Source organism: Canis lupus, chromosome 18 (assembly GCF_003254725.2).
Source record: "Canis lupus dingo isolate Sandy chromosome 18, ASM325472v2, whole genome shotgun sequence".
In the NCBI taxonomy this organism is placed as follows: Eukaryota; Metazoa; Chordata; class Mammalia; order Carnivora; family Canidae; genus Canis; species Canis lupus.
Window position 1 is genome coordinate 24,517,310 of NC_064260.1, and position 26,844 is coordinate 24,544,153.

The following is a 26,844-nucleotide window of genomic DNA, read 5'->3' on the forward strand; positions in this document are numbered from 1 at the left end:
GTGGAAGATTTGGTGAGTGACAATTGGTGGATGACAGGCAAGCGCCCCATAGTTTCTCAGAAGGGAGTCAACAGAAAGGAGCATCATTTGCCACAGCAGAAACCCTCTCATTAATATACATTTTCCTGGCATTTCTTCCATTTCTGTCTCACTCATCTTACTGCTTCCCCATTCATGTATTTCCTAAGATCACCTAGACTCTATGCACATGAGTCCTTGTCTCATAGTTGACTTTAGGGATCACAAACTGAAACACATTGACTTCCAATTTCTATGAAGAGATACTTAAACATTTTCTAATATCAATAACCAAAAATTCAGTAGGACTCTTGAACATCAAAAACTCACTGAGCAATATTTTGATGAATTAAAGTTTAATGATTTAATGCCATATGACCCACTGCCTGTCTTTTGGTACAAAAATGAAATGAGAGTTGCTCCCACTTGTCCTAAATTTTTGGTTTTGGTGGTTTGTGAAACTTAAATGTTGCTTTACTGTTTATATTTGAAGAAAAAGGAGAGGAAGGAAGAGAGGGAGAGGAAGAGAATGGGAAGGAAGGAAGGAGAAAAGAAATATGGAAGAAAGAGAAAGAAGGAAAGAAAAAAGGGAAAAAAGAAGAAAGAGAGAGAAAAGAACTTGGCCAATTCTCTTACCATTAAGAGAACAACTTACATGACTGATGCCAAGAATGTGGAGATGTCCTCTCCAATAGAACATACGCCAAACCACTTATGTCCTCTGCGTTTAACATGATTTTTTTTAACTGAGTAATTCTAATTTTGTTTTTAAAAAGATCACAATTTTAGATGAACTATTTGCTTTATGATTCTCCTTTTTTTCCCTCAATAGTACTTCCCATTTACTTTAAAATATGAACAAAGTAAGCCTATCATACTATATTTGGTAAGAAATTAAATGAAATGGTATTATTTCTGCATCTTTTCAAGAACTACTAGCAGCCAATAAAACAGGAAATTCTCAAGTTCTGGAGTTTATATTGGTTTTCTTTTTTCTTTTTGTAGTGAAAATATATTAATACAGTATATAGGGATTTTTTCCCCTCAATTAAAATCCCGAAGATACTTACCAGTGAAAAAACAAACAAACAAAATCTCGAATTAGATGTTTGAGACAAATATAAATAATAATAGAAAAACATAACAAATAATCATTAAATAATTTAAATTTAATTTTATGTAATTAAGGCAACAAAAAAATCACAGGGAGAGGACTGAAGGAGACAGGTGAATAAATTGTCAGAAAGGCGATTTAGTCTGCCAAATCCTAAACAGACATAGATCTACCCAATCTAATCAAATGTCACTTGAAAACAGTCATGGTCTTGGGGCCCTGGGGGCTCAGGGGTAACCCCGGGTCCCGGGATCGAGTCCTGCATCCAGCTCCCCACGGGGAGCTGCCTCTCCTTGTGTCTGTGTCTCTCATGGATAAATGAAACCTTTTAAAAAAATAGTCATCAAAAAAAGGTGAAAGCTTTTTATAATTATACTTGTCTCATAGACAAATGAAATGGCTATTTCAGAGAAATTTTGTTTTCCCAATTTGTTATGTCTTCCTGTTGACATGCTCGTTACTTTATAGGGTCAAAGTGTCTCTTTGAAAAAACTTTGCCCTTTTCACATCCTCTCCCTTAAATACAGAACTTATACATTTTTAAAGTAGTATATCATTAAGAACCATAAATGAATTGAAACCTTTATGAAAATTTTCCTTTCCATATATTGACATACATACAATTCAAAAAAAGCCTGTCTGAGGCCATGGGGCTCTTCTGTTTGATGGTCGCCTTCCTCATCCTCTTCGCCATGTGAGGCTCCGTGAGGGTCACCTACCCGTCCCTGCTGCTTCGACTTCAGGCCATGCCTGGTGCTGGAGTGTGTTAAGCTTTACCATTAAACACAACGTTTCTCTAAAAAAAAAAAAAAAAAAAAAAAAAAAAAAAAAAAAAAAAAAAAAAAAAAAAAAAAAAAAAACAGACAAAAGTAAATCTTGCACCTTATCTAGCCTCAAGGTAAGAGTCATCACCCTTTTAGTTTGTAAATACATTTTGTTAGGCATTACATTAACTAAAAAAAATTAATATTGATTGATGGATAATTTCCAGCAATCCATATCATCACAAATAACACACTTATTATTTTTATGGTAACTGTATGGGCGTTCATCTGAATAGTAAATTTGCAGGATGACCTCCAGGCTCAGTTGAGACTAGCTTTCCTATCTCATTTTCCTCCCTAAATTCTTTTCTGCCTCCTCTCTATGATGAAAAAGGAGAGAATTACCTCTTGATCAAAAGCCAAGAATATGACTAAATTAAATGAAAGTTGTCCTCTTTCTTCCAAACCTTCTATATTTTGGCTAAAACACTTCCTGGAGACAGGAAGCAATTAATTACGTGTTTTGATTTTTTATCGTCTGCCTCTCCATCTGGTACTTGACTGCACATTATATATAGGAGGGTGTGAACAGAAGATGGTGACGATGTCAACTAAGACTAACACTTTTGCAGTATGGAAGTAAAGAAGCTGATAACATAATTATGACGTTGAAAGACAAATTATGGAAACATGCAACAATGAATAATTGGAAAATTGGCTCTGTAAGTTGGAGTATATTCTTAGTTCAAAGATGTGAATGAAAAGTCATGTGTAATGAATTTCTTTTCATCAAACAAAATTAGAATACAGTTTCTCAGCAATATTAAAACTAACATTTAGGCTTAATATTATTTTAAAAGCCGCAGCTTTTTAATTAATCATTAACCATTAATTTTTAATTAACCATATTAATTTTAAATAATAAACTATTAATTATGTAGATATTCAAATAGATCATTTCTCTATATATGAATATTAATTTCATTTTAAAGAGAAGAGATCTAATAAATAAAATAAAGCATTAGAGAAAGAAGGTATAGTGTGTTGACAGATGTCCTTTAAAAAAGCCAACACCATGTCCTACTCCTTGGAACTTGTGACCTCATTTGTAAAAAACCAGTCTTTGCAGATGTAAATAAATATCTCAAGTGAGACTGTACAAGACTATGCAGGTGGCCTGGATATCCAATGACAATTGACCTTCTAAGAGACAGAAGAGGAAAGAGAACAGAATAGAGGCCGTGAAGCATAGAGGCAGAGATTGGGGTTACTTAGCGAGAGAATACGTGGAATCCCCAGAAGCCAGAAAGAAGCAAAGAAAGATTTCCTTTTTAAAGTCATACATATTATTTTGCATTCGGACACACATGGGATGGGGGCAAGAGTTTTCATAATGTATTTTAGAAAACTGTCCGTATTTTCTCATGTTCATCTGAATAGAAGACCTAGACACAAAACAAGTTACCCGAGCACTCAGTCTTTTTGAACCCTGTATCCAAAAGTCAGGCCTTTCCCCCCCCTTCCTGTTCATAATCATTATAAACAGAGTCCATAGGCTTTAGAGACCTGCCATTCCTGTGACAAGGCTCTTGAAGACCCTGAAGCCTATGGTACATGAAATGTGGTGCTGAAAGGAAGTGCAGGGCTATTTTTTTTAGAAGCAAAAGGGATTGAGGCTCTTAGAATACTTCTTTGCCTTCTCTACTTACATCCACTGCCTAGATGCAAGCCAGAGTATTCATTTGTCCAAATCGAATACCCACTAAATAAATATATCATGGGCAGCAACTCGAGATTCATTTTGGCCAGTCAACAGGTTGAAATTACTAAGTGTCCACTGGTCACTGTGTGCGTTATAAGAGTATTTGCTGGCCAAAGATGTGGCCCTTACTGTGGTCCAGGTCATTGCCTCCAGGGACATAGAGCTTTTGAGGAGAGTTCAACACTAAACACATCTTGATTTTGGGCTTTTGGCTTCCAGGACTGTCAGAGAGTAATTTCTGTTGTTCAAAGGCACTGATTTTCGGTAATTTGTTACCACAACCCTAGGAAACTCTTAGAGAAGGTGGCAATGCATTTTTTTTTTTATAGTTTACGTCTTCAATTATCATTTATATAGTCAGTATTACATATTAGGAATTAAAACTTCTATTCTTTATATTCTCCAACACTAGTTAGTGTAATTCTCACAACAACCGAAAGTATGTACCAGGAAAGTAGAGAAGTGCAGCACACATGACGTCACTGGCTGGGGGTCCCGTGCCACCCAAGTGGTGGGACTGGGATTTCTAACCCTAGCTGGGCTCTGGGGTTTATGTGCTAAATTGTCCTCTTAGATGAATTGAGGCAAAAACAGGTGATAGAATTCAAAGTAATACTCCACAAAGATGCTTTCATCTTCTTTTGAATAAGACTGTGAAGACAGGGAATTTGAGTCTTTGAAAATCAGATGGGCCACACAGGAGGATAAACAAATATATCAGTAATGAATCATGGTGTTCTTCAGGTCTGTTTTCTCCTTCCTAACACCAAAGACTATCTGGCTTATGCTGGCAAAAAAATCCAGTTACACATCTGCATCTTTCAGGTTTCAGTGGATTTGGAATTATGCAATGAACCTTCCCAACTAAAACTGCATGGAAACTAAATGCTTTCACTTACCTGACTGTGTCATTACTTTAGCAGATTATTTTAACAGGTGTAAGGAGGAGAAGATACTTATGAATGCAAACAAAAATGAACAAAATATTTCAGCAGATTAGAGCTTGTTTTTATGTTTTCCCTGAAAACCCATAAATTTAAACCAACCTTACAACTTTCTCTTGAGGGACGCCTGGGTGTCTCAATCGGTTAAGCATCTGACTTGATCAGGGTCCTGGAGTCAAGTCCTGCATCGGGCTCCCTGCTCAACGGGGAGTCTACTTCTTCCTGTACCCATCCCTGCTGCGTGTGCTCTTTTTCAAACAAATAAAATCTTTAAAAAAAAAAAAAAAAAACCAAAAAATTTTCTCTTGAAAACAACCATCCATAATTTCAAGGCTGGTACTCATGCACACTCTCTCCATATATATAAAATATAATTTATAAAATATAACAGTTCTATATTCATAAAATAATATGTGTATACTCTAATATTTTTTCCTTAAAAGTTGTTTAACCATATTCTTGTTTTTAATACATAATATTTTGCTTTGGTTCTGTGGCCTAAAAATACAAAGCAGTGGATCTACCCAGTTCGCTCACTGATCAAGAAATTCAAAGCATAAGAAGCTTGCCAGGCAGAATGTTGGTGTATTATCCTAAATCCAATAACAATTGTCCTTTTAAGAGATAAAAGGGCATTCTGTCTCAGACATTTTCAAGAAGTAGGAATTTTTAAAATAAAACTCTTATGAACATAGGTCTATTTATTTCAAATCCATTTAAGTCAATATTGATTTTACATGCAATGTCCACTCCTGAAATAAACCTGTTACAGATGGTCTGTATACCTTTGGCATATGAGTTCTTTCATCTCTAAATTTTACTAACCATTTCTTATACTACCAGTGTGACTTTTTACGAAGTATTTACAAAGGCCTGGACTGATGAAATGTTCTCATGTGACTGTTTCTGTGGCTTCTCTGTCCATGTCCTGGCTCCCTGAATTGAAGTACTTACTACCAAGAATACCAGTCCTAAGCTGTTACCATATAGTGCAAGTAAGTGGTAAAGAATGAATTAATGGAAAAATATTTGATTTGTTGTATTTTTAAAATATCAACTGAAATATTTTAACAGTCATAAATTAAATACATATGTATCTTTTTAAAAGTTTTTATATGGAGTTTTACTTCTGCATTCTTTAAATAAAGAAGAGTGGATTTTTCCATTTTCTTTCTCTCCTTTTTAAATACAAACTTACAATATTGATGTATCAAAAACATGTAGCAGCTACCACAGAAAACAGTATGGGAAGTCTTCAAAAAAATTAAAAAAAGAACTACTATGTAAAAAAAAAAAAAAAGAACTACTATGTGATTTACAATTCCATTTCTGTGTATATATCCAAGAAGAATTGAAAGCAAGCTTTCCTTTTTTATGATTGTATTTATTTATTTATTTTAGAGAGAAGGTGAACTTGCACACATGTGGGGGAGGGGCGGGGGGACAAGCAGACTCCTTGCTGCGTCCAGAATCCCACGATGGGCTCCACATGAGTCTTGATCTCAAGACCCTAAGACCATGACCTGAGCCACAGCGAAAAGTTTGTCACTTAACTAACTAAGCCCCCCAAGTGCCCCAAAAGCAGACTTTCAAACAGATCCTGTAACTGCCATGTTCACTGTGGTACTATTCACAGTAGCCAAGAGGTGGGAGCAACCCAAGTAACCTTTGAGGGATGAATGGATAAACAAATGTGATGAATACATGCAATGGAGTATTAGTCACCTTTAAAAAGGAAGAAAATGCTGTCATGAACTACAGTATTGAAGGAACTTCAGGGCATTATGCTAAGTTTGATAAGCTATTCCAAAAAAAAAAAAAAAAACCCACTGTATGATTCCTAGAATAAGAAGTCTGAAAAAAAAAAAAAAAAGAAGTCTGTAAAGAAGAAATTAGAGTAGTGTTTACCAGGGACTAGGGCAGAGAGAGAGAAAGGGAAGTTGTTGGTTAATAGATACAGAATTTCAAATTTGAAATTTGAATGATGAAAAAGTTCTTGAGAACTGTTTCACTACTATTTGAATAAACTTAACATATTGAATTTTACACTTTAAAATGGTAAATTTTTATATTACGTGCTCTTTACTGCACTTGAGAAAAAACACGAAGAAGAAAATCTCTGAAGCAGAAAGATGATTCATTCTTATAATATAGTTCACATTGCAAAGTAATAAAATGAAGGTATATTTTAAAACATCTGCCAGAGGAATTTCATTTTGGTTCCTTAATCAGGTACTTCTTAGATACTATGTTAGATGGTAAAGTCTAAGGGAAAGTTTTTGATCTAATTCTTCATGAGGTTGGGCAGAAATCCTTAAGCTTAGTGAAAAACGCTATAGAAAAGAAAGAAACCAACAATGAAAAAGATTTGATTTGACTTGCTTTGGTTGCATATTATTGATCACCTGTCATCATGCACCTAGCATTCGTGGGTTAGCTTATTTATTTGAATGGAATTAAAACAATATTTATTGGTAAAATCAGTAATTTTTTATGTTCAGCTTATTGCGGAAGAAAGAAGTAACTCATAATCTTTTCAGGTGTTTTTCTATCACCTCAACTTTTAATATACAAATGCTTTCCATAATTGCTGAAGATCTGTAGGTGTTCCTGAGGAAATGAAAATTTGTTTATAGAGGTCAACTGAAAATCCTTGAGTGTGAACATAGATAAGCATTGTTAATTGTCACTCAGAGTTTTTTTTAGTTTTGATCATCTTTGTGTTTCAAATAATTTTTTTTCTTTGTAGAAAGAAAAATAAAAAGAGGCAAACAGAAGAAAATACTTAATGTCTCCACAATGAACCTCTATAAGACATCAGCGTATGTGTCTGTTTTCTTTCTTCATCTACATCTTATACCTCCACACACACATACATGGGCACACCCCCCCACACACAGCTTCTATGAAACCAAGCTATTGTGTAATTCATTCTCTTTGGCTTTATTTGTCAGGAAGTTGATTATTTTTTCTGCCCTTTTATTGATGGAGTTGCTCTTTGGTGTGCTCTTATTTTTGTTCTGATTTCATTTGCAGGGGTACCTGTTGCATTATCTGTAAAGAGAGTTGAAATTCTGGTGTCTAGAGTCCTCTCCTGACACAGTGATTCTAAATTCTATCCACAATCCCCAGCCACGACTACGGGGCTGCCTCTGGTTCCCTGGCCCACGTTACTGTGAAGGGCTGACTTCTCTGCGTTCCCGTGGCGACCTTACTCGTACAACCAGTGTGGTATCTACAGGGCAGCTGATCTCTGAAATTTGGACAACCCTAAGGATAGACCTATGTGTTATACTCCTTCGTGTTCAACATAAAGAGGATGCTCATTATCAACACAAAAAGTAATTCTCAGCTTTATGGTATTGTATTAGAAAGTCAGTGCCTGTTTCTTAATTAATTTCTTATCTTTCTCTGGGGTAAAATCTTTTAATAGAGTTTTCACCCAGGAGACTGATTTGAATGTAAATGAGAGTCAGTAAGTGTCATTTCTTTTGTTTCATCCCTTTCCCCCTTTGCATCCTCGTTTAGAAGTATTGTTTTCCTCACCAAAGAAAGAGCTTTGAACCAATAGATGTTTAATCATAGTCTGGAGATTTGTTAACACATAATTAAAATATGTAGTTGCTTGAGTTATTGAACAATAATGATTTTTTGATAGGTCTCAAGTTATCAGATATGCACTTAAGACAGACCTCAAAAACCCCTGTTTGCATATAGGTACATAGAGAATCATTAGTATAGACATGTGTTTGAAATCTAGCTTTGCTATTTATTTGAATTTAGAAAAGAAAATGGGGATCCCTGGGTGGCTCAGTGGTTTAGCACCTGCCTTTGGCACAGAGCCTGACCCCAGGGTCCTGGGATCTAGTCCCACATCGGGCTCCCTGCATGGAGCCTGCTTCTCCCTCTGCCTGTGTCTCTGCCTCTCTCTCTCCATGTCTCATGAATAAATAAATACAATCTTAAAAAAAAAAAATTTAAAAAAGAAAAGAAAAGAAAATGAACCATTCTGCAACTGTTTCATCTGTAAAATGGTAATGATAAGTAAGAACTCTCTTGTATTTTTGTTGAAAGGATTCCTTAAGATGAGGTACATAAACCACTTGGCATTTCTTGGTATAGAAAGCCTCAATGAGTCGTGTTGTTAGCATCCCCGTTATTGTCTAGAGTACATTATTACTCACCTTTAGCCATGGCTTGCTTTGGATTGTCAGATTAATTTGTTGTTGTTGTTGTTGTTGTTTAAGATTTCTTTTATTTATTCATGAGACACACAGGGAGAGGCGGAGGCGCGGGCAGAGGGAGAAGCAGGTCCCCGTGGGGAGGCGGACGCGGGACTCGATCCCGGATCCCGGGGTCACGCCCTGGGCCGGAGGCGGGTGCACAGCTGCTGAGCCCCCGATCCCTGTCCGACTAATTTGTGGGACCTCAATGGAAGGCGTGTGGGGAAGTAGAGGACCCGTTGAGCCTCAGATCACGGAGCCTGGGGCCTCCAGGCGGCGGGGACTCCTGGGAACACACACTTGCTCACCACCGCGCCTAACACACGTGCGTTGCACGGATGGGCTGAGGGAGGCCCCGGGGGCTGGAGTCAGTGCATCTGGTGACGCAGGCAGGAGGGCGCCGGCGCGGTGGAGAGGACACACTCACCTGAACAAGTCGGGGGCGGCAACGACAGAGGCCCCGAGACCCGGCGGGCACGGCTGTTGGCGGAGCAGCAGCCCGCGGCGGGGCCCCGTCCTGTTGTGGGGCTCCCGGGGGGCCCGCTCGGCTGGCGCTGGGCGGCGGGGACCAGGACGCTGGGGGGCGGGGACCAGGGTGCTGGGCTGCCGGGATCAGGATGCTGGGCGGCGGGGATCAGGGCCCTGGGCGGCGGGGGGCCAGGACCTGGGGCCGCCAGGGTGCAGAGCTGGGGCCGCTGGGGTGCAGAGCTGGGCCGCGGGGGGCCAGGAGCTGGGGCCGTGGGGTGCAGAGCTGGGGCCTCGGGGTGCAGAGCTGGGGCCGCTGGGGTGCAGAGCTGGGGCCGCGGGGTGCAGAGCTGGGGCCGCCGGGGTGCAGAGCTGGGGCCGCGGGGTGCAGAGCTGGGCCGCCGGGGGCCAGGAGCTGGGGCCGCGGGGTGCAGAGCTGGGGCCTCGGGGTGCAGAGCTGGGGCCGCTGGGGTGCAGAGCTGGGGCCGCGGGGTGCAGAGCTGGGGCCGCCGGGGTGCAGAGCTGGGGCCGCGGGGTGCAGAGCTGGGCCGCCGGGGGCCAGGAGCTGGGGCTGCGTGGTGCAGAGCTGGGCCGCCGGGGGCCAGGAGCTGGGGCCGCGGGGTGCAGAGCTGGGGCCTCGGGGTGCAGAGCTGGGGCCGCTGGAGTGCAGAGCTGGGGCCGCGGGGTGCAGAGCTGGGGCCTCGGGGTGCAGAGCTGGGGCCGCTGGAGTGCAGAGCTGGGGCCGCGGGGTGCAGAGCTGGGGCCGCCGGGGTGCAGAGCTGGGGCCGCGGGGTGCAGAGCTGGGCCGCCGGGGGCCAGGAGCTGGGGCCGCGGGGTGCAGAGCTGGGGCCTCGGGGTGCAGAGCTGGGGCCGCTGGGGTGCAGAGCTGGGGCCGCGGGGTGCAGAGCTGGGGCCGCCGGGGTGCAGAGCTGGGGCCGCGGGGTGCAGAGCTGGGCCGCCGGGGGCCAGGAGCTGGGGCTGCGGGGTGCAGAGCTGGGCCGCCGGGGGCCAGGAGCTGGGGCCGCGGGGTGCAGAGCTGGGGCCTCGGGGTGCAGAGCTGGGGCCGCTGGGGTGCAGAGCTGGGGCCGCGGGGTGCAGAGCTGGGGCCGCCGGGGTGCAGAGCTGGGGCCGCGGGGTGCAGAGCTGGGCCGCCGGGGGCCAGGAGCTGGGGCCGCGGGGTGCAGAGCTGGGCCGCCGGGGTCCAGGAGCTGAGGCCGCGGGGTGCAGAGCTGGGGCCGCCGGGGTGCAGAGCTGGGGCCGCGGGGTGCAGAGCAGGGGCCGCTCCCCCGGCCACTCAACCCTGAGGCTTTCGGTTCTGTAGGGGAGTTGACGACACGTCCACCCCTTGTCCAGGAACCCCGCCGGGTCCGTGCGACAGGGTTCAGCAGCTTGTCCACTTGATAGTATAGAAAACCTCAATATTCAACAGGGGAGAGGAGCCAAAACAAAGTCTCTTAAATGTTAATGGATTCAGCTCAATTGTGAAATGTCAGCATCACTCTGCCGTCTTGCCTTAGGACCCACAGCGCTACCTGCCTTAGGGCATGCGCCAAACTCTGCTAGGAAAAGGCCAGAGACACTCGGGGCTCCGGGGTGGAGCGCCCGCCTTCGGCTCAGGGCGTGACCCCGGGGTTCCGGAATCCAGTCCCGCGTCGGGCTCCCGCTTGGAGCCTGCTTCTCCCTCTGCCTGTGTCTCTGCCTCTCTCTCTCTCTCTCTCTCTCTCTCTCTCTCTCTGATGAATAAATAAATAAAGTCTTTAAAAAAAATAGAAAGAAAAAGGATCAGCATTTAAAAATATCTTCCAAAAAATAAAAATAAAAAAATAAAAATAAAAATCTCTTCCAATTTCCTAAAGCTGGATTAGAAAAATACACTGTCTTTGTTCCTTATTAGGCACCACTGTCACTAAGTGTATCCGATCATGTGAGCATAACCAGTTAGGCACCGGGGACTGACCGTAACCTTCCTACAGCACAACACAGCAGAAGACGTGGGGGCGCCTGCGGGCTCAGTCAGTTAAGCCTCTGCCTTTGATGTGGGTCCTGGGATCCAGCCCTGCTTGGGACTCCCTCCCTCTCCCTCTATCTCTGTCCCTCCCCCTTGCACTCTCTCAAATAAATAAAATCTTAATAAAAAATGTGTTGAAAATTATCACGCTGATAGGTATTTTATAAATTTGTATTTTACTTATATTTTATATATAGCTAAGAGTAGCAACTAGTAAAATACCCAGTTTTTTCAGTCTTTCTAATTACAAAATCATACAGATTATAACTGAAAAGATTTATATAGTAGAAATCACGTGACTATCTTATATCTGAGGTGAAATTTCCACCCCCCTCCTGAAATTTTTATTCTGTTTATTTATAAGAAGCCATTCTCACTGGCTTCTATAAAATCATTTACACCTAATTCTTTAAACATTAGTCATTTTCTTTAAAGATGAAATTTAAGATATCAAAACAACAAAGGGATGAATTTCTGAAATTTATCTTCTATCATAAAGAAGGCATTTTTTAAAAGCTTAATTCTTTGCAGTTTTCTAGCTAATTTTATATAGAAAAAATGAGCTTATCTCAGCATAACGTTATTAAAATAAGCTTGCTTTTGCCTCACTTAAAAAATTGATAATTTTTGCTTAAATTTGTCCATAACAAAAGGTGTTCAGTTTTTCTGTTCCATTGTAAATAAAGACAAACTTTAAGAGTGTTCTTTTATAAATCTCAAGACAATTGTATCTTAAAAAAAAAACCAAAAAAGCAAAAAATCCAATTTCTCAGTGGTGTTACAATCACTCAATCATGTCATAAGCACTGAAAGAAATTAGGCAAGAAATAAATAGCATTCAGTTCTGTCACATTGTAAAGGATAACGATCTCAACTGAGCTTGAGGGCTTGTTATCTCTGTTGACATCCATTGATACTATTCAAGATAGTATTGACATTAAATATTATTGAAACATTAAAATTTAAAGAACTATAAATGCAAGGCTATAGTTACAAGTGATGTTCCTGTGTATAAAATGTACTTTTCCTTTGTTTGTAAAAAGTCAACATTTATATACATAATATCAAGATTTTCTGTTTTCAAAGAAAGAAAGATTTTCTGTTTTACGTCTTTATTCCTTCAACCTTGGATGGCTTTCAAATGCCTTCATTAGCATAGGATTAGGCTGTTTCAAAATACTGTTTCCTGACCACGAATATTGGCAATGTGATGTACTAGGTGAACTTGTAACTCTTGACTGATATCAAGCCTTGGCTAATGTCCTCTTTCTGAGAGTGCTCTACTGCAATATTTTTGTGCTTTGTTGATTTTCCTAGTCAGAATAAGTAGCTAATGTAGGAAAAGTGGCTCTTGTTCACTGTGATTTTTATATTCATGTAAAATGTTCAGTATTATTTTACAGTCTTCTTAAATGCAATCGGAAAAACTAACAACACCACCAAGAAATCTGGTATTCTCGTGGAAGAAGGTGTACTAATCTTGGCTGTTTTTCCAATAATGTGTTTGGCACTTAGTGCTTATAATAAACAGCTTTCTTTCTGTGCTCTGAGGGAATCAGATCTTTCACTGAGCTAAGTATTGCCCCAGGCTATAGAGAAGATGGAAAGAATGTAGAAACCTCAAAGTTGGCTTCCATGAACACCTGGTCATTTATTTGAGACAGTAAATGGGAAGTATGGCAACTAAAAAATAATCCATTTCTAGACTACCATCATATATGTGCATTCACTTGTTTTCCTCCTTTACCACTTGGAATGATATTATGGAAGATAATCCTTCAGATTCTGGCTTGATTATCTAACTAAAGTACAGGATTAGTCACCAATCTTTAGACCAGATACCTAAAGAACTACCAGGTCATTAGGACTGGAAATCATAGTACATGGATAACTTAGGGAGATTTTGAAATCTTAGGGAATTTTTGAGCTCTTTGAAATTAGTCTTATGAATTCTTTTTTTTTTTTAATTTTTTAAAAATTTATTTATGATAGTCACAGAGAGAGAGAGAGAGAGAGGTAGAGAGACACAGGCAGAGGGAGAAGCAGGCTCCATGCACTGGGAGCCCGACGAGGGATTCGATCCCGGGTCTCCAGGATCGCGCCCTGGGCCAAAGGCAGGCGCCAAACCGCTGCGCCACCCAGGGATCCCTTATGAATTCTTTTAAACATTAGGTATATTTGTGATTTTTTTAGAGATGTGGAAACATATTTAGCATTGAGACTCATCTCTGTCCCTTTTTGTTAGTTGCTATTATGGCTGTTCATGTTCCCTGAAAGGTAAGAAGAAAAATTATCCCATTGTCTTTTAGAGTAAAATTAACCACAAATAATAGTTAATAAAATATGCTATCACATGACTTATATTAAACTTTTGTAATAATATTATTATTATTATAGTCTTATTGATTAGAAAGTTTAGGCTTAGAGTAGTTAAATGATTAGGTGCCCAAGGTGCCCAGTTTGCAAGTGGTAAAACTGGAATCCAGAGTCAGGTGTAATGATTCAGACTTTGAGTTCCTATTAGCTGCTACATTATACACTGAATCATTGGGCTGTATTAAGACATCCAGTATAACCATTATATTTGTAACTATGCACAGTCAGACACACTCCCCTGGAAATGAATATGGGTATGACAGGGACCTCTTTTTCTTCTCCTATCTTTATGCTTATTGGAAACTTTCCTAAAAAGTGAAAGGTCAGGGGCACCTGGGTTGCTCAGTGGTTGAGCATCTGCCTTTGGCCCAGGCCGTGACCCTGGAGTCCCACATTGGGCTCCCCCCCCGGGAGCCTGCTTCTCCATCTGCCTCTCTCTCTGTGTCTCTCATGAATAAACAAATAAAATCTTAAAAAAAAAAAAAAAAGTGAAAGGTTCATCTTATGAGAATATTTTCCATAAATTCTGAATATTTGCATATGTCATGTTATCATCAATACAGAGCTCAGTGATGAGCATGGCTTCACACATTGAGATCTTTAATTTCCATTTAATAAACAGCTCATAGTTTGTTTCCAAGTACTCATGAAACACAGGTCAGGGTAGATCTTACCTTCAGGCAAAATCAGTAACTTGCTATATATGTAATTGACTTCAGAGGTGCCAGGAGAGATATCCTGCATCATCCTTCCCTTTTCACTTCCTTCTCCCACTCACCATGGACTCCTCACCTACTTATCACTAAAGTCTGATCTACCATGATGCCCTAAACATGAAAAAGCCCCCAGTGGGGAAAGGATTGGTAGTTGGAGGTGACTACAGGTTTGGGGCTTGATGTACCCCCATTCACAGAATTTAGGACAAGGCAGTCTCTCACTGGAGAAAAGTTATAACAAAGGCAAAAATAAAACTATGTGCCTTTAAAATTCTAAATGATGTTAGGGCCTAGAAAATGGGATTCTTTTCATCAATATCATTATAGAATTTCATAAAATTAGCTATATGGAAACTTTAAAAAATCTAATCTGATCCTTTCATTTTCAGATACTATTTTAGAAGTGATGTTTAATTTTCCTCATAAGATTTTGGTTGGAGTCAAAAGAAAAATCAGAAAAAATATTTTTAATGCTATTATTTTAAACTCTTTTTTTTTTTTTTTTTTTTTTTTGCTTTTCTTCAAACAATTCTATTGTCACTCCTATGGTAAATTACAAACATGGCCACAGATCTTACACTCCCTATGCACACTTACTTTTGCTATATACCTTTGTTTCTTGTTTTGTGGTAAAAACATTTAATGGAAAAGCAGCCCTCTCAATAAATTCTTAATTACACAATAAAGTATTGTTAGCTATGAGCACTATGTTGTACATCAGATCCTTAGAACCCAGTCATTTTGCATAATTGAAACTCTACAACCGTTGGACAATGGCTCCCCGAATGCTCTGCCCCCAGCCACTGGCAGCTCTACTCATGTTTGAGAAGTTCCACTAGTTTAGATATCTATAAATAGAATCATGCGGTACTTGTCCTTCTGTAACTGGCTTGATTTCTCTCAGCAAAATGTCCTCCAGGTTCATCCATGTTGTTGTACATGGCAGGCTTTCCTTTGTTTTAAGGCTGAATAGCATTTTGATTATATATATATATATATATATATATATATATATATATGTATATATATATATATATGATATAGTGTGTGTGTGTGTGTGTGTATCAAATTCTCTATTGATGGACATTTAGGTTGTTTCTATACCCTGAATATTGTGAATAATGCTGTGGTAGTACAAATATATCTTTGAGATGCTCATTTTAACTCTTTTTGATATAGACTCAGAAGTGGGATTCCTGGATCATATATTATCTATATTTTAATTATTTAAAGACCTTCTATACTATTTTCCATAATGACTATACCAGTTTACATTCCCAAGAAGTATTTCAATTTCTTCACATACTCTCTAACACTTTATTATCTTTGTGTGTGCATGTGTTTGATAATAGCTATCCTAATAGGTGTGAGTTGATATTTCATTATAGTTTTCATTTGCTTTTCCCTGGTGGTGATTAGTGACGTTGAGCACCTTTTTCATCTATTGGCCATGTGTATGTCTTCTTGGGAAAAATGTTTATTCAAGTCCTTTGCCAATTTTAAAATCTGATTATTATTATTGCTATTATTATTTTTGATTAACCCTTTATCAGACATAGAATTTGCAAGTATTTCCTTCATTCTAAATAGTTGTTTAATTTTGTGGGCATCTTTTACAGTGCAGAAGTTCTTTAGTTAGATGTAGTCTCAATTGTCTATTTTTGGTTTTGATTCCTGTGTTTTTGGTGTGATAGCCAAGAAATCATTGCCAAGACCACAGTCAAAAAGCTTTTTCTTTATATTTTCTTTTTGGGGTTTTATAGTGTGAAGTCTTAAACAAGAGGTGAAAGACTTGTATATTGAAAACTAAAAAAAATTTTTTTTTGAAAAGTAAAAACTATTGATGAAAGACATTTTAAAAACAAAAATACATGGAAAGACATCCTAGATTCATGGAATTTAAGACTTGATATTGCTAAAATGTCCATACTACCCAGAGTGATTTTCAAATTCAACACTATTCCTATCAAAACCCCAGTGGTATTTTTTATAGAAATAGGAAGGAAAAAAAAAAAAACCTCCTAAAATTCATATGGAACCAAAATCTGGACAAATAAGAACAAAGTTAGAGACATCACAATGATTTCAAAATATATTACAAAGGTACATAATCAAAACAGTATGGTACAGGGCATAAAGACAGACCTATAGGACAATGGAACAGAACAGAGAGCCCAGAAATAAATCCACACATAGACCGTCTTCAACAAAGATGCCAAGAATACACATTGGGGAAAGTATAATTTCTTCAACAAATGGTGTTGGGAAATCTAGATATCTAAATGCAAAACAGTAAAACTGGACACTTACCTTACAACATAAACAAAAATCTCAAAATGGAGTTTAACTTCACATCTTTTCTAACTTGCAACTCTTCCATGGAGAGAGAGTTCATTTTCCTTCCCTTGATTCTTGTTCTTAAAATGTAACTTGCTTTTAGTAATGGAAACTTAGTAAGTATAATGCAAATATTCAGAAACTACCTATACATTGCATCTTGCTCTCTTGCTGCTCTTTGGAACCCTGAGACTACCCAAAGCCCAGGGTAGCTCTGGAGAATGAAAAACCTTTCTGCATGAGGACTCTGTAGACCAATCAACTTGGTAACCATCAGACACGCAAATGAGACCATTCTCAACCATCAAGCCTTAGTTGAGCCCACTTAGAGAGGGACAACTGCCTAAGAAGTCCAAAAAACCTTAAGAAGTAAAAAATGCTTGTTGTTTTAAGCCATTACATTTTAAGGTAGCTTGTTATATTGCAAAAGCTAATCTATGCATTTCCTAGTTTCCCTTTGTTATTGTTATTGCAAATACACATCTTTAAGGAAATCTCACAAGTACTTCCTAGAATAAAGAAAATATCCGGGAATATAAAAATATGAACTTCCACTCCAGTCAGTAATTCTAGGAGAGAATCTGATTCAGAAACACAATAAATGCCATTGCTCAGTTCACAGAGCAAAGCTAGTTCTCTCTGTGCTGCCAATATTATATGTGAAGAAAATAAGAAGTACAGTTCTGTTTGGGTTGACACGTCTTCATTGCAAGGTTAAGCATTTGATTTGTTTATACTGTCGCCCACTTCCCTGGTTGAGCCGCACTGTCTGGGTTTTAACAGGCTTCAGTGTTCCTCCATTCATTGAGACAGTGTCTGAGTTAAGGATTAACATTTGTATAGTTAAACATAAATGCTTGTGAATTGTATATAATATTTTAGCAAAAGATTAGTTTTACCACTTTTACAAATTTTTGGTCAAGCAAGCAGCCTTTTGTTATTCCCTTAGCAGCCCAATTTGATGGCTGCTAGCAATGCATTAAGAAAAGTAGATTCTTAAAAAGTCTGTAGATCTAAATAGGTAGCCGCTCTATGCTATGAATTAAAGAGAATATTTTTTACAGTTTATCTTTTCTTATTTCTCTTTTTCCTCCATCCAGTATGCCTATCTTAACAAATGAATCTAAAATGTTTAAGTAACGTTCAAATAAGTGTATATCCTGATCAAATTAAGTAAAAATAGTACTTGAAAAGTTTTTTTTTCACTACACAAACAATTCTATATGACTACAGCACATTTTTTTTCCATCTTGTGTATGTAAAGTTTGTTTCTGAAATCATTTAGTTTCCCTGTTTTGCCCTTATTTCATTCTCCTGGAGTAACCTCTTCCTGTCTTCAGAATCCAATGACCTAAATATATTAGAGCTGGAAGGAACTTAGAATTTCTTTGGAGTCTATATTTAAAATAATTTTTTCCATATGCTTTTATAGACCCCCCAACTTACTTTATAGTAAGTTTCACAAATTACTTAATAGTCAATGATGCTTGCAATCCTATTATTCCCTGTTTGTTCTCTTCTAACTGGTCTCTTAATGTTAGTCCTCAGTTACTAAGTTGATTTCATCTTTACTATTGGATTTTGACCTACTGATGGAAAAATTCCATTCTCTACTAGAAGGAAGAAAAACATCCACAGCTTTAGATGTGAAATGATGTAATCCCTTCTTCTTACCTCTCTATACTCTTTTCCTAGCAAAGAAGAGATTTGTCCCTACAGACTTCAGTCCATTGGCCAGAACATCTCATGAATCTTCTACTCTTGGATCTCCTTTTCTTTGATTTCTTGTTTATTACTTAGGACTCCCGAATTGATTTAGTTTATTTCATCTTTCTCACAGTTCTGTGTCTTGTCACTCTGTGCTCCTCAAACCCTGCTACAAACATACCCTACCTCAAGATACTCAGGCTCTGTTCTTTCCTAGCTCATGTTTATATTCCAGTGACTGTGCTCCACTTTCCTGCTCTTGGACACCACTCCTTATGATCACAGCCCTTACTTACCTTTGTCATCCTGTGGAACCCCAAGCATATAGGAATGATTTAGAATGCCTGGGATCACCAATGGATAGCAAGAATGACTTCCAAAAAGGAAGAAATGAAAGATATTACCAGAAGAAATGGGTCCCTCTACTGGTAGAAAACCATTTTCTTTATTTCATTAACTAATTTTTGCCCTTGAATACTTTTTTGTCACTTTTCCAGATAAATATCACACATTTAAATTGAATAATTTAAAATTTTACAAATTTTCCTTGGTGAGAAACAAGTCAGGTTACCTTTCATGTATAACGTGAAGCCCAGTCTCTCCCGACTCCCAGGGCCCTGGCTCAGGGAAGGACAGATCTTGCTTTTCTGTCTCTAGTGTCTGCTCAAACGTAGATACCCTCATGGCTATGAACTTCCCCAGCTTCTACTTTCCTTTGTCTCTCCCACACCAGGCTGTGCAATCTATCATTACTCCCACTTATCTACTTCCACTTTTATGAGAAATGGAGTAATGCTTCTTTCAAACCACAAGGTATCCACTCTTGCCAGGCACATCCAATTAAAGTGGGGTAGGTTTTTGAAATGATCAGGTTTCCACCATTATTTACAGGGCTGCTTACCCATAAGATGAAGATGCTGTAATATTGTCCAAAGAATCTCACTGTGGAATGAACTGAGTATCCTTCTCTTGAGATCTAAATCATCTCCCCTTACTTTCTTCTTTGCTCCTCACCAACCAGAGTTCTCAGGTACTGAGTTTATCGACCTCAGCTAGACGTAGATAGGAGGCAAAGTAGAGGGTCATTGGTCTCTGTAGGAAGGCTCCTGTGGTTTAGTAGTTTATGAAATTATATTTCTAACTGGTAGACTTCTATGGGGAGGAAAGAAATTCAGTCAGTGTGGGTTAAGAAAATGCTTGAGTGACAATAATCTCTATGTTTGATAATCACCACATACATTTTCTTATGCCATCCTTTTGTTAGCCAGATTGCATACTGATTGTTTCTATCACTTTTTTTTCACAGTAGAATAAATCACACAGTAATATGGTATCTTTCCTGAAAGCCAACATATAAATTGTTTTTTGATCCTTTTATCTGAAGAATTAACTCAAAGTTTTTCATATTGGAAAAGAAAGCAAAAAGTAAAATCTAGTCTTAAATAAAAGAACAGGTGGATATCCTGAAACTTGTAAGACTCCCCCCCAGCCAATGCAAGATGGAAAATTATAAGAGCAAGCTAAACACAAATGCTGCCAGACAATGTTCCCTAGACATAATTTGTAGGGCCTCGTACACCCAGTACAAAATTAAAAAGGTTTCATGTTCAAATATCATTAAAAGTTCAATATGGCAGTAGCAGACCATTACACCAAACTCAGGCCTTTCCATAGATCCTGAATTTAAGCAGGTACTTGCACAGACCATCCACCTGTAAAGCCAGCTCTGTCCCTAGAGCTTTTCCTGAAAATAGACTGAAAGCTTTCAGTCCCTTCCTCACCTGTTTCCTTCATTGCATCAACTAGTGTCTCTTCTATGTTTCACAGACAGACTTGTGAAATGATGGCCTAACTGCTAATAAATATTGCTGGAAATTCAACAAATATTTTTGAAATAATTGAATAAAAGTTATAGAATTACCAGAAAAAATACTGCTGGAAAAAAATATATATGAACACATGTGGAATAAAATAAAATGAAATTTTTACTTCATTACTACTTTTTAACTACTTTAAATAGTTCTAAAAGGATTCAGGACTGAAAGGTGAAAATATAAAAGTTTTAAGAAGTTATAGAAGACAATAGAGATGATGACTTTAGCTCAGGGAAATACTGTCTGAAGAATGTGCTCCCCCCCCCCCAAAAAAAAGGTAAGATTGGTACATTTAGCTATATTAAAATTTAAAAATTACTTTAGGAACACCTGTGTCACTCATTTGGTTAAAGTATCTGATTCCGGCTCAGGTCATGATCTCAGGGTCCTGTGTTCAAGCCCCTCGCTCAGCGGGGAGTCTGCTTCTACTTCTCCCTCTGGCCCTCCTCCCTCGTACTTGCTCTTTCTCTCTCAAATAAATAAAATCTTAAAAAAAAAATTACTGTAAGTTAAAACATGCTTTAAACAAAATGCAAAGACAAGCTATAATCTGAGAACATTATCTGTCATACATATAGCTGCCAAAGGATTTTATCACATTATATAAAGAATCCTTTTAAAAGGGCAATGATACATTTTAAAAATACAATATGAAAAATGAATAAATTTGAATGGTCAATAAGCCTATATGAAAAATGTTCCTTCTGAGAGCATGGAGAGGTACCATTTCACACCTCATACTCCATATCCTCATCTCTTTCCACAAGTGCATATATGCCAGCAGCCTTGGACACAGTCACAGAGCTTCTGATTCACCAGGGTTGGGGTGGGGCCTTGGAAAGTTAACTTTGAAAAAGCTCTCTGAGGGATTCTGATGTGTACCATGGTTGACACATAATTTCCCGAATTTCTACAAATCCTCGTCCAAAGCAATCAATCATCATATCCTAAAATTGTAACTTCTAGACAGTTTTTCAGTCTGTCATTTCCTCTCCATTACTTATTTCAGACAAGTTTAGAAAGGGACTTTGGTATGTAAAAAGAAGTTAGTCTTGAAAGCCATTTAGCAATGTGCTCCAGTTGTACAGGTGGTGTAAGGCCATCAGCCAGAGACTCCATTACCACATGGGATGAGGATGGTGTTCATGAGTCTCCATCTATGTTTTCTTTCTTAGATGTCAATATTTTCCTCTACTCTGTTTCTCTGTAATTCTACATTTCATTAGAGAGATTTGAATCTCTGAAACTCCACAAGAGCTCTGTCTCACTTGTTGCCTTCCTATTCCCAATAGATAGAGAGAAGGAAGTATGACTTCTTGGGAGAGAAACAGGGAGTCTGCTTCTTCCTCTGATCCTGTGCAAGTGCATGCTCCCCCTCTCTCTCCTTCTCCTCCCCTTCCTCTCAAATAAATAAATAAAAACTTTTAAAAGATTTTATTTATTTAACAGAGAGAGATCACAGCTAGGCAGAAAGATAAGTAGGGGGAGAAGGAGAAGCAGATCCTCCACTGATCAGGGGTCCTGATGTGGGTTTCCATCCCAGGGCTCCGAGATGATGACCTGAGCCAAAGACAGACACTTAACTGACTGAGCCACCCGGGTGCCCCAATAAATAAAATCTTTAAAAAATAAAATAAGAAGCATTTTTCTGATAACAATAACTTCTGTATCACCTAGATCATAACAGGAAGTTCACATAGCACCTTACAAAAATAAGTACTAAGTAGGTGTTAGAAATAATGAGAAAAAAAATTGTATAAATTAATGAAGAATTGGTATCTAGTCCATATTTTACAGGTAAAATCAAGGTGCAGATGTTTAATAACTTAATAAGCTCTCATGTGGGAAAACAGATAATTATCCATAAAGAACCAAGAAAAGGATGAACCAGAAACTACTGAAAATGCTTATTTACAGTGGATGGGAGGGAAAGGGTGGAGTTGGACATAAAATTTTTAACATAATTAAATATTTACACATAAAAATAATATCAAAAGTAAAAGGAAGCAAACTGCAAATTGTAATCAAAATAGAAAAATGAACTAACTATATATTAATAAGATAACTATATTATAAAAAATACTTCAAGTAACTTTTTAAAAAAGATTTTATTTATTCATCTGAGAGAGAGAGAATGGTGCATAAAGACAGAGAGAGAAGGAGAAGCAGACTCCCCAGTGAGCAGGGAGCCTGACATGGGGCTTGATTCGAGGACCTGGAGATCAATGACCTGAGCCTGAAGGCAGATCTGACTTCAAGTAACTTTTGAACACAGTGCTCTGACCACCCAATCTTAATAAGATCTATTCTAGGAATAAAAAATATTAGGAAATAAAAATCTAAAGATATTTATTAAGTACATTTATTAGTAGTAGTAATCTGGGACATTTCTAGTGTTATTTATTTTATGTGTGTTGTAGACAAAAATAAATAGGTTAATGTCATTAAAAGGAAGATTTTCACAGACAAAAAAAAAGGTACAAAAATAAAATAAAATAATGTAGGAAAAACTTAGTGTTAAATTTTTGTTAGAAATAATAACTTGGGAGCTCCTGGATGGCTCAGTCAGTTAGGCATCTGCCTTCAGCTCAGGTCATGATCTTAGGGTCCTGGGATCAAGCCCTGATTGGGGCTCCCTGCTCAGGGGGAGCCTGCTTCTCCTTTTCCCTCTGCCTGACACTCCCCCTACTTGTGCTCTGTCTCTGTCTCTCTTTCTCTGTCAAATAGATAAATAAAACCTTTTTTTAAAAACATTTTTATTTACGATAGTCTCATAGAGAGAGAGAGAGGCAGAGAGATAGTCACAGAGAGAGAGAGAGAGAGAGAGAGGCAGAGACACAGGCAGAGAGAGAAGCAGGCTCCATGCACCGGGAGCCCGACGTGGGATTCGATCCCGGGTCTCCAGGATCGCGCCCTGGGCCAAAGGCAGGCACCAAACCGCTGCACCACCCAGGGATCCCCAAATAAAACCTTTAAAAAAATAATAGATTGAACTCTTGATTAAAAATACTAACAGTGAGTGGCTATATCCATACACTTTAAAGGTGTAGAATGAGTAATGATAGCTGCAGTGAAATACCTAGCACTGAGATCTTAGTTTCTAAATTCCCTTTTTTTTTTTTTAGGATTTTATTTATTTATTCATACGAGACACAGACAGAGAGGCAGAGGCAGAGGCAGAGGGAGAAGCAGGCTAATGCCAGACTCAATCCCAGGACCTCAGGATCATGACCTGAGCCAAAGGCAGATGCTCAACCACTGAACCACCCAGTGCCCCTCTAAACACCCTTATTGATGAAACGAAATGAATATGTATTATGCCAGTAAAAAAAAAAAGTGCTAAAACACTAAAAGAATTCTGGAAAGAAAAGAAGGACTCAACACTGACCTAAAGGAACTTACACTATTTTGGTTAATTTGAGAATCTAATAGGATGACAGATTTAGATTATAATTCCTTTAAAAATGTAAGTCCAAAAACATTTTAAAAATAAAAGAAAGCTCTTTTTTTTTTTTTTTTTTTTTACAGAAGAATGTCAACTAATGACTGTAGAAGAAATGATGAAATTTGTGAACTAATCAGTTTGTCGCTCCCAATGTAATAAACTAATTTAGGCTTTTACTACAAATAGATGCTAAAGCCATTGGCTAAAAGATTGTTAGAGGAGATAATTTTTTCTTGGTTGCAAGTTATCATCCCACAAATTACTAAATATAAGGGAAAACATTAAAGCAAACAGGTATTACGATCACCACCCTTAACCCCATGATCAAGCTGTCTCAACAATAGTGAGAAAATCTGATAAGATCTTACCTCCTTATGCAGTGCTATAAAAAGCACACAGAATCACACCTATGTGCCATTCTTGCTAAACACATTTTATGTGAATGTAATTACAAGGAAATAAAATAAGACAAATCCACAAAGTGGACCATTCTATGAGACAAATGGTTTGGACTCCTCAAAACAAAATGCAGCCAAAACAAAAAACAATGAAATTGTGGAAAATAAGATAAAACAACAATAACAACAACAGGAGAGTCTGCAATAAAATAGACTAAAGAGCTGTAACAATCAAATGCAATGTATGAAATTTGATTGGAGTCTATATTAGGAAAAAAACTATAAAGGACTTCTGAGACAATTGGGGATGATGATTGTAGACTATATTTTATGAAATTATTTTATATCTGATAGTGTGGTTATGCAGGAGTATGCCTCTATTTTTAGAAGCTGATGTTGACATATTTGTGAACTATTATGCCTACATTCTACTTACAAACTGGTTAAAAATATACACAAATATATATAGAGATAAAGTGATAATGAAAGATACGGATACTTGGTAAATCTAGGTGGGAGGTTTACAGTTATTCATTGTAGTACATTTTTTCAGTTCTCTATAGAATTGGCTTTTTTAAAAGTATAAAGTTGGTGGCAGAGTAGGAAGAAATTTCTATTTTTACCTTTTGCAATGTATTCTGCAAACAATATCACTTCCCTTCCCATATGGTACCAAAAATCCCTCATTAAGCAGCCAAGCTATAGCAACAGTAGCCACACCACTGCACCCCCAAACTGATTGTTTGCACATTGTCCTTTCACTTCAGGGAGCCAAGGCTTCTTGCTCTTCCTGCCTCTCCCCACACTGTCTCTAAAAGGAAGAAGCCCAGCTAAACAGTGACCCAAATTTATATTAATGTATAATATATATGTATACCTGGTTTCGATTTAAGGTAATTTTGTTATTGTTATTGCTGTTGTATTTGTCCATTCATATGATTTTCCCCAAAAAACAAAAGGACCATATGAAACTGGGATTTGTACTTTCTAGCTTTAGGAAAACTACAATTACCTAAAATCCTCTCAACATGCTAAATTATATGGGTTGATAGGATATCCCCACAAAAATTTCTAGTAGGTAAATATTCACCTCCTGAAATAGTCATCCTACTTGTCATTTTTTTCCTTCAATATCAGTCTTCACTCTTCTTTTAAAAAAAGATTTATTTATTTATTTAATTTTATTTTTAAAAAGGTTTTATTTATTTATTCATGAGAGACACAGAGAGAGGGAGGCAGAGACATAGAGGGAGAAGTGGGCTCCATGCAGGAAGTCCGATGTGGGACTCGATCTTGGGACTCCAAGATGACGCCCTGAACCAAAGGCAGAACTCAACCACTGAGCCACCCAGGCGTCCCTATTTATTTATTTTAGAGAGAGTATGTCTATGTGAGTGGGAGGGCAGAGAAAGAGAGAGAATATCAAGCTGACTCCACAGGAAGCACAGTGCCTAAAGCAAGTCTCAGTCCCAGGACCTTGAGATCATGACCTGAGCCAAAATCAAGAGTTGGATGTTTAACTAACTGAGCCACCCAGGTGCCCCTCATTCTTCACTCTTAAATTACATCTGTATGATGTCTAAAACCTATGAATGTTTAATAAATATATGGTGAATAAATCACTGAATGTGTAGTGACTTGGAGACCAATAGCAATAAGCAATAGATCAGTCTGTGAGCATAAGAGAGGTCTTCAGAGAAGATGAGTTGAGAGAAAAGAAGGCAAATCGAAAAGGAAAAAAGGAAATGAAAAGGAGAAATTGAGGAAATAAATGCAGACAATAGTGATAGTGGGTAGCATAACCAAAGAGTGATATCTCATTGATATTCTTTATTATTCTCTCAACCTTATTTTAAATGTGCTCACTAGCCACATGTAGCTGAAGGCTACCATGTTGGATAGTGCAGTTTTCAGAAAATTCCCTTATTATGAAAAGTTCTATGGGACATAACTGGTTGAGAAAGTATAGAGCGAAAAAGGGGCAAAGAAGTAAAATCTGAAAATATAAAAAATGTATAGATTAGAAAAGTATGTAAGGAAGGATAAATAAAACTAAATATTCAGTAGAGGAGTCTAGAAGAATATGGTATCAAAGGAAACTAGGAAAGTAATATAATCAAGAGTGTTCTTCAGAGGTCAGCTTCCTCGAACATATTTACTTGCTGCTTTAGGGACATGGTGGAAGAGATCACAGAAATCCATTACGGAAGTAACCTTTCCAATTAAAATTGCCAAGTTTGAAAGGCATGAAGCAATATTTATGCTCCTGATTTTATATTCTATTAACATATTAAGTTTGGCTTCTAATAGATTCTTACTTTAATATTTCTAAATATTACAGGAAATAATTCACATTAACATTAAAAGAGATAAAAAAAACATTAAAAGAGATAATAAAGACTCCTACAACCAGACCCTCCAAAATTGTGTTTGCTGCATACAAAATAATCATTGCTGTAGCAAATGTCTCAAAAGCTAAACTTGAGGCACTCCAAAGATGTGTGATGGAAAGAGAGGGGGAGTTAAGTCAAGAAACAACAATTAAGGAAATGTCTTAAACACCAACTCTATTTTGGTTTTCTCTAGCCTTTCCACTGTTCCCACTTGTGTTAGTCACTATCCCACAGTTTCCTTTCATGTCACTGAAGCAAGTCAAGTCAAAAAATAAAGAGTCATCTGTCTCGGAGCTTCCA

At 38.3% G+C, this 26,844-nt stretch overlaps 1 protein-coding gene across 1 annotated transcript in view; it reads left to right on the forward strand.

Moving 5' to 3' along the window:
- The first annotated feature begins 1,779 nt into the window (after nt 1-1,779).
- LOC125752887 (uncharacterized) overlaps nt 1,780-26,844 on the forward strand; it is a 71,301-nt gene continuing 46,236 nt past the window's right edge. Inside the window, exons 1-2 of the mRNA XM_049096287.1 lie at nt 1,780-1,826; nt 7,665-7,943. Of these exons, the coding sequence (XP_048952244.1) occupies nt 1,780-1,826; nt 7,665-7,943 (326 nt within the window). The remainder of the gene's footprint in view (nt 1,827-7,664; nt 7,944-26,844) is intronic.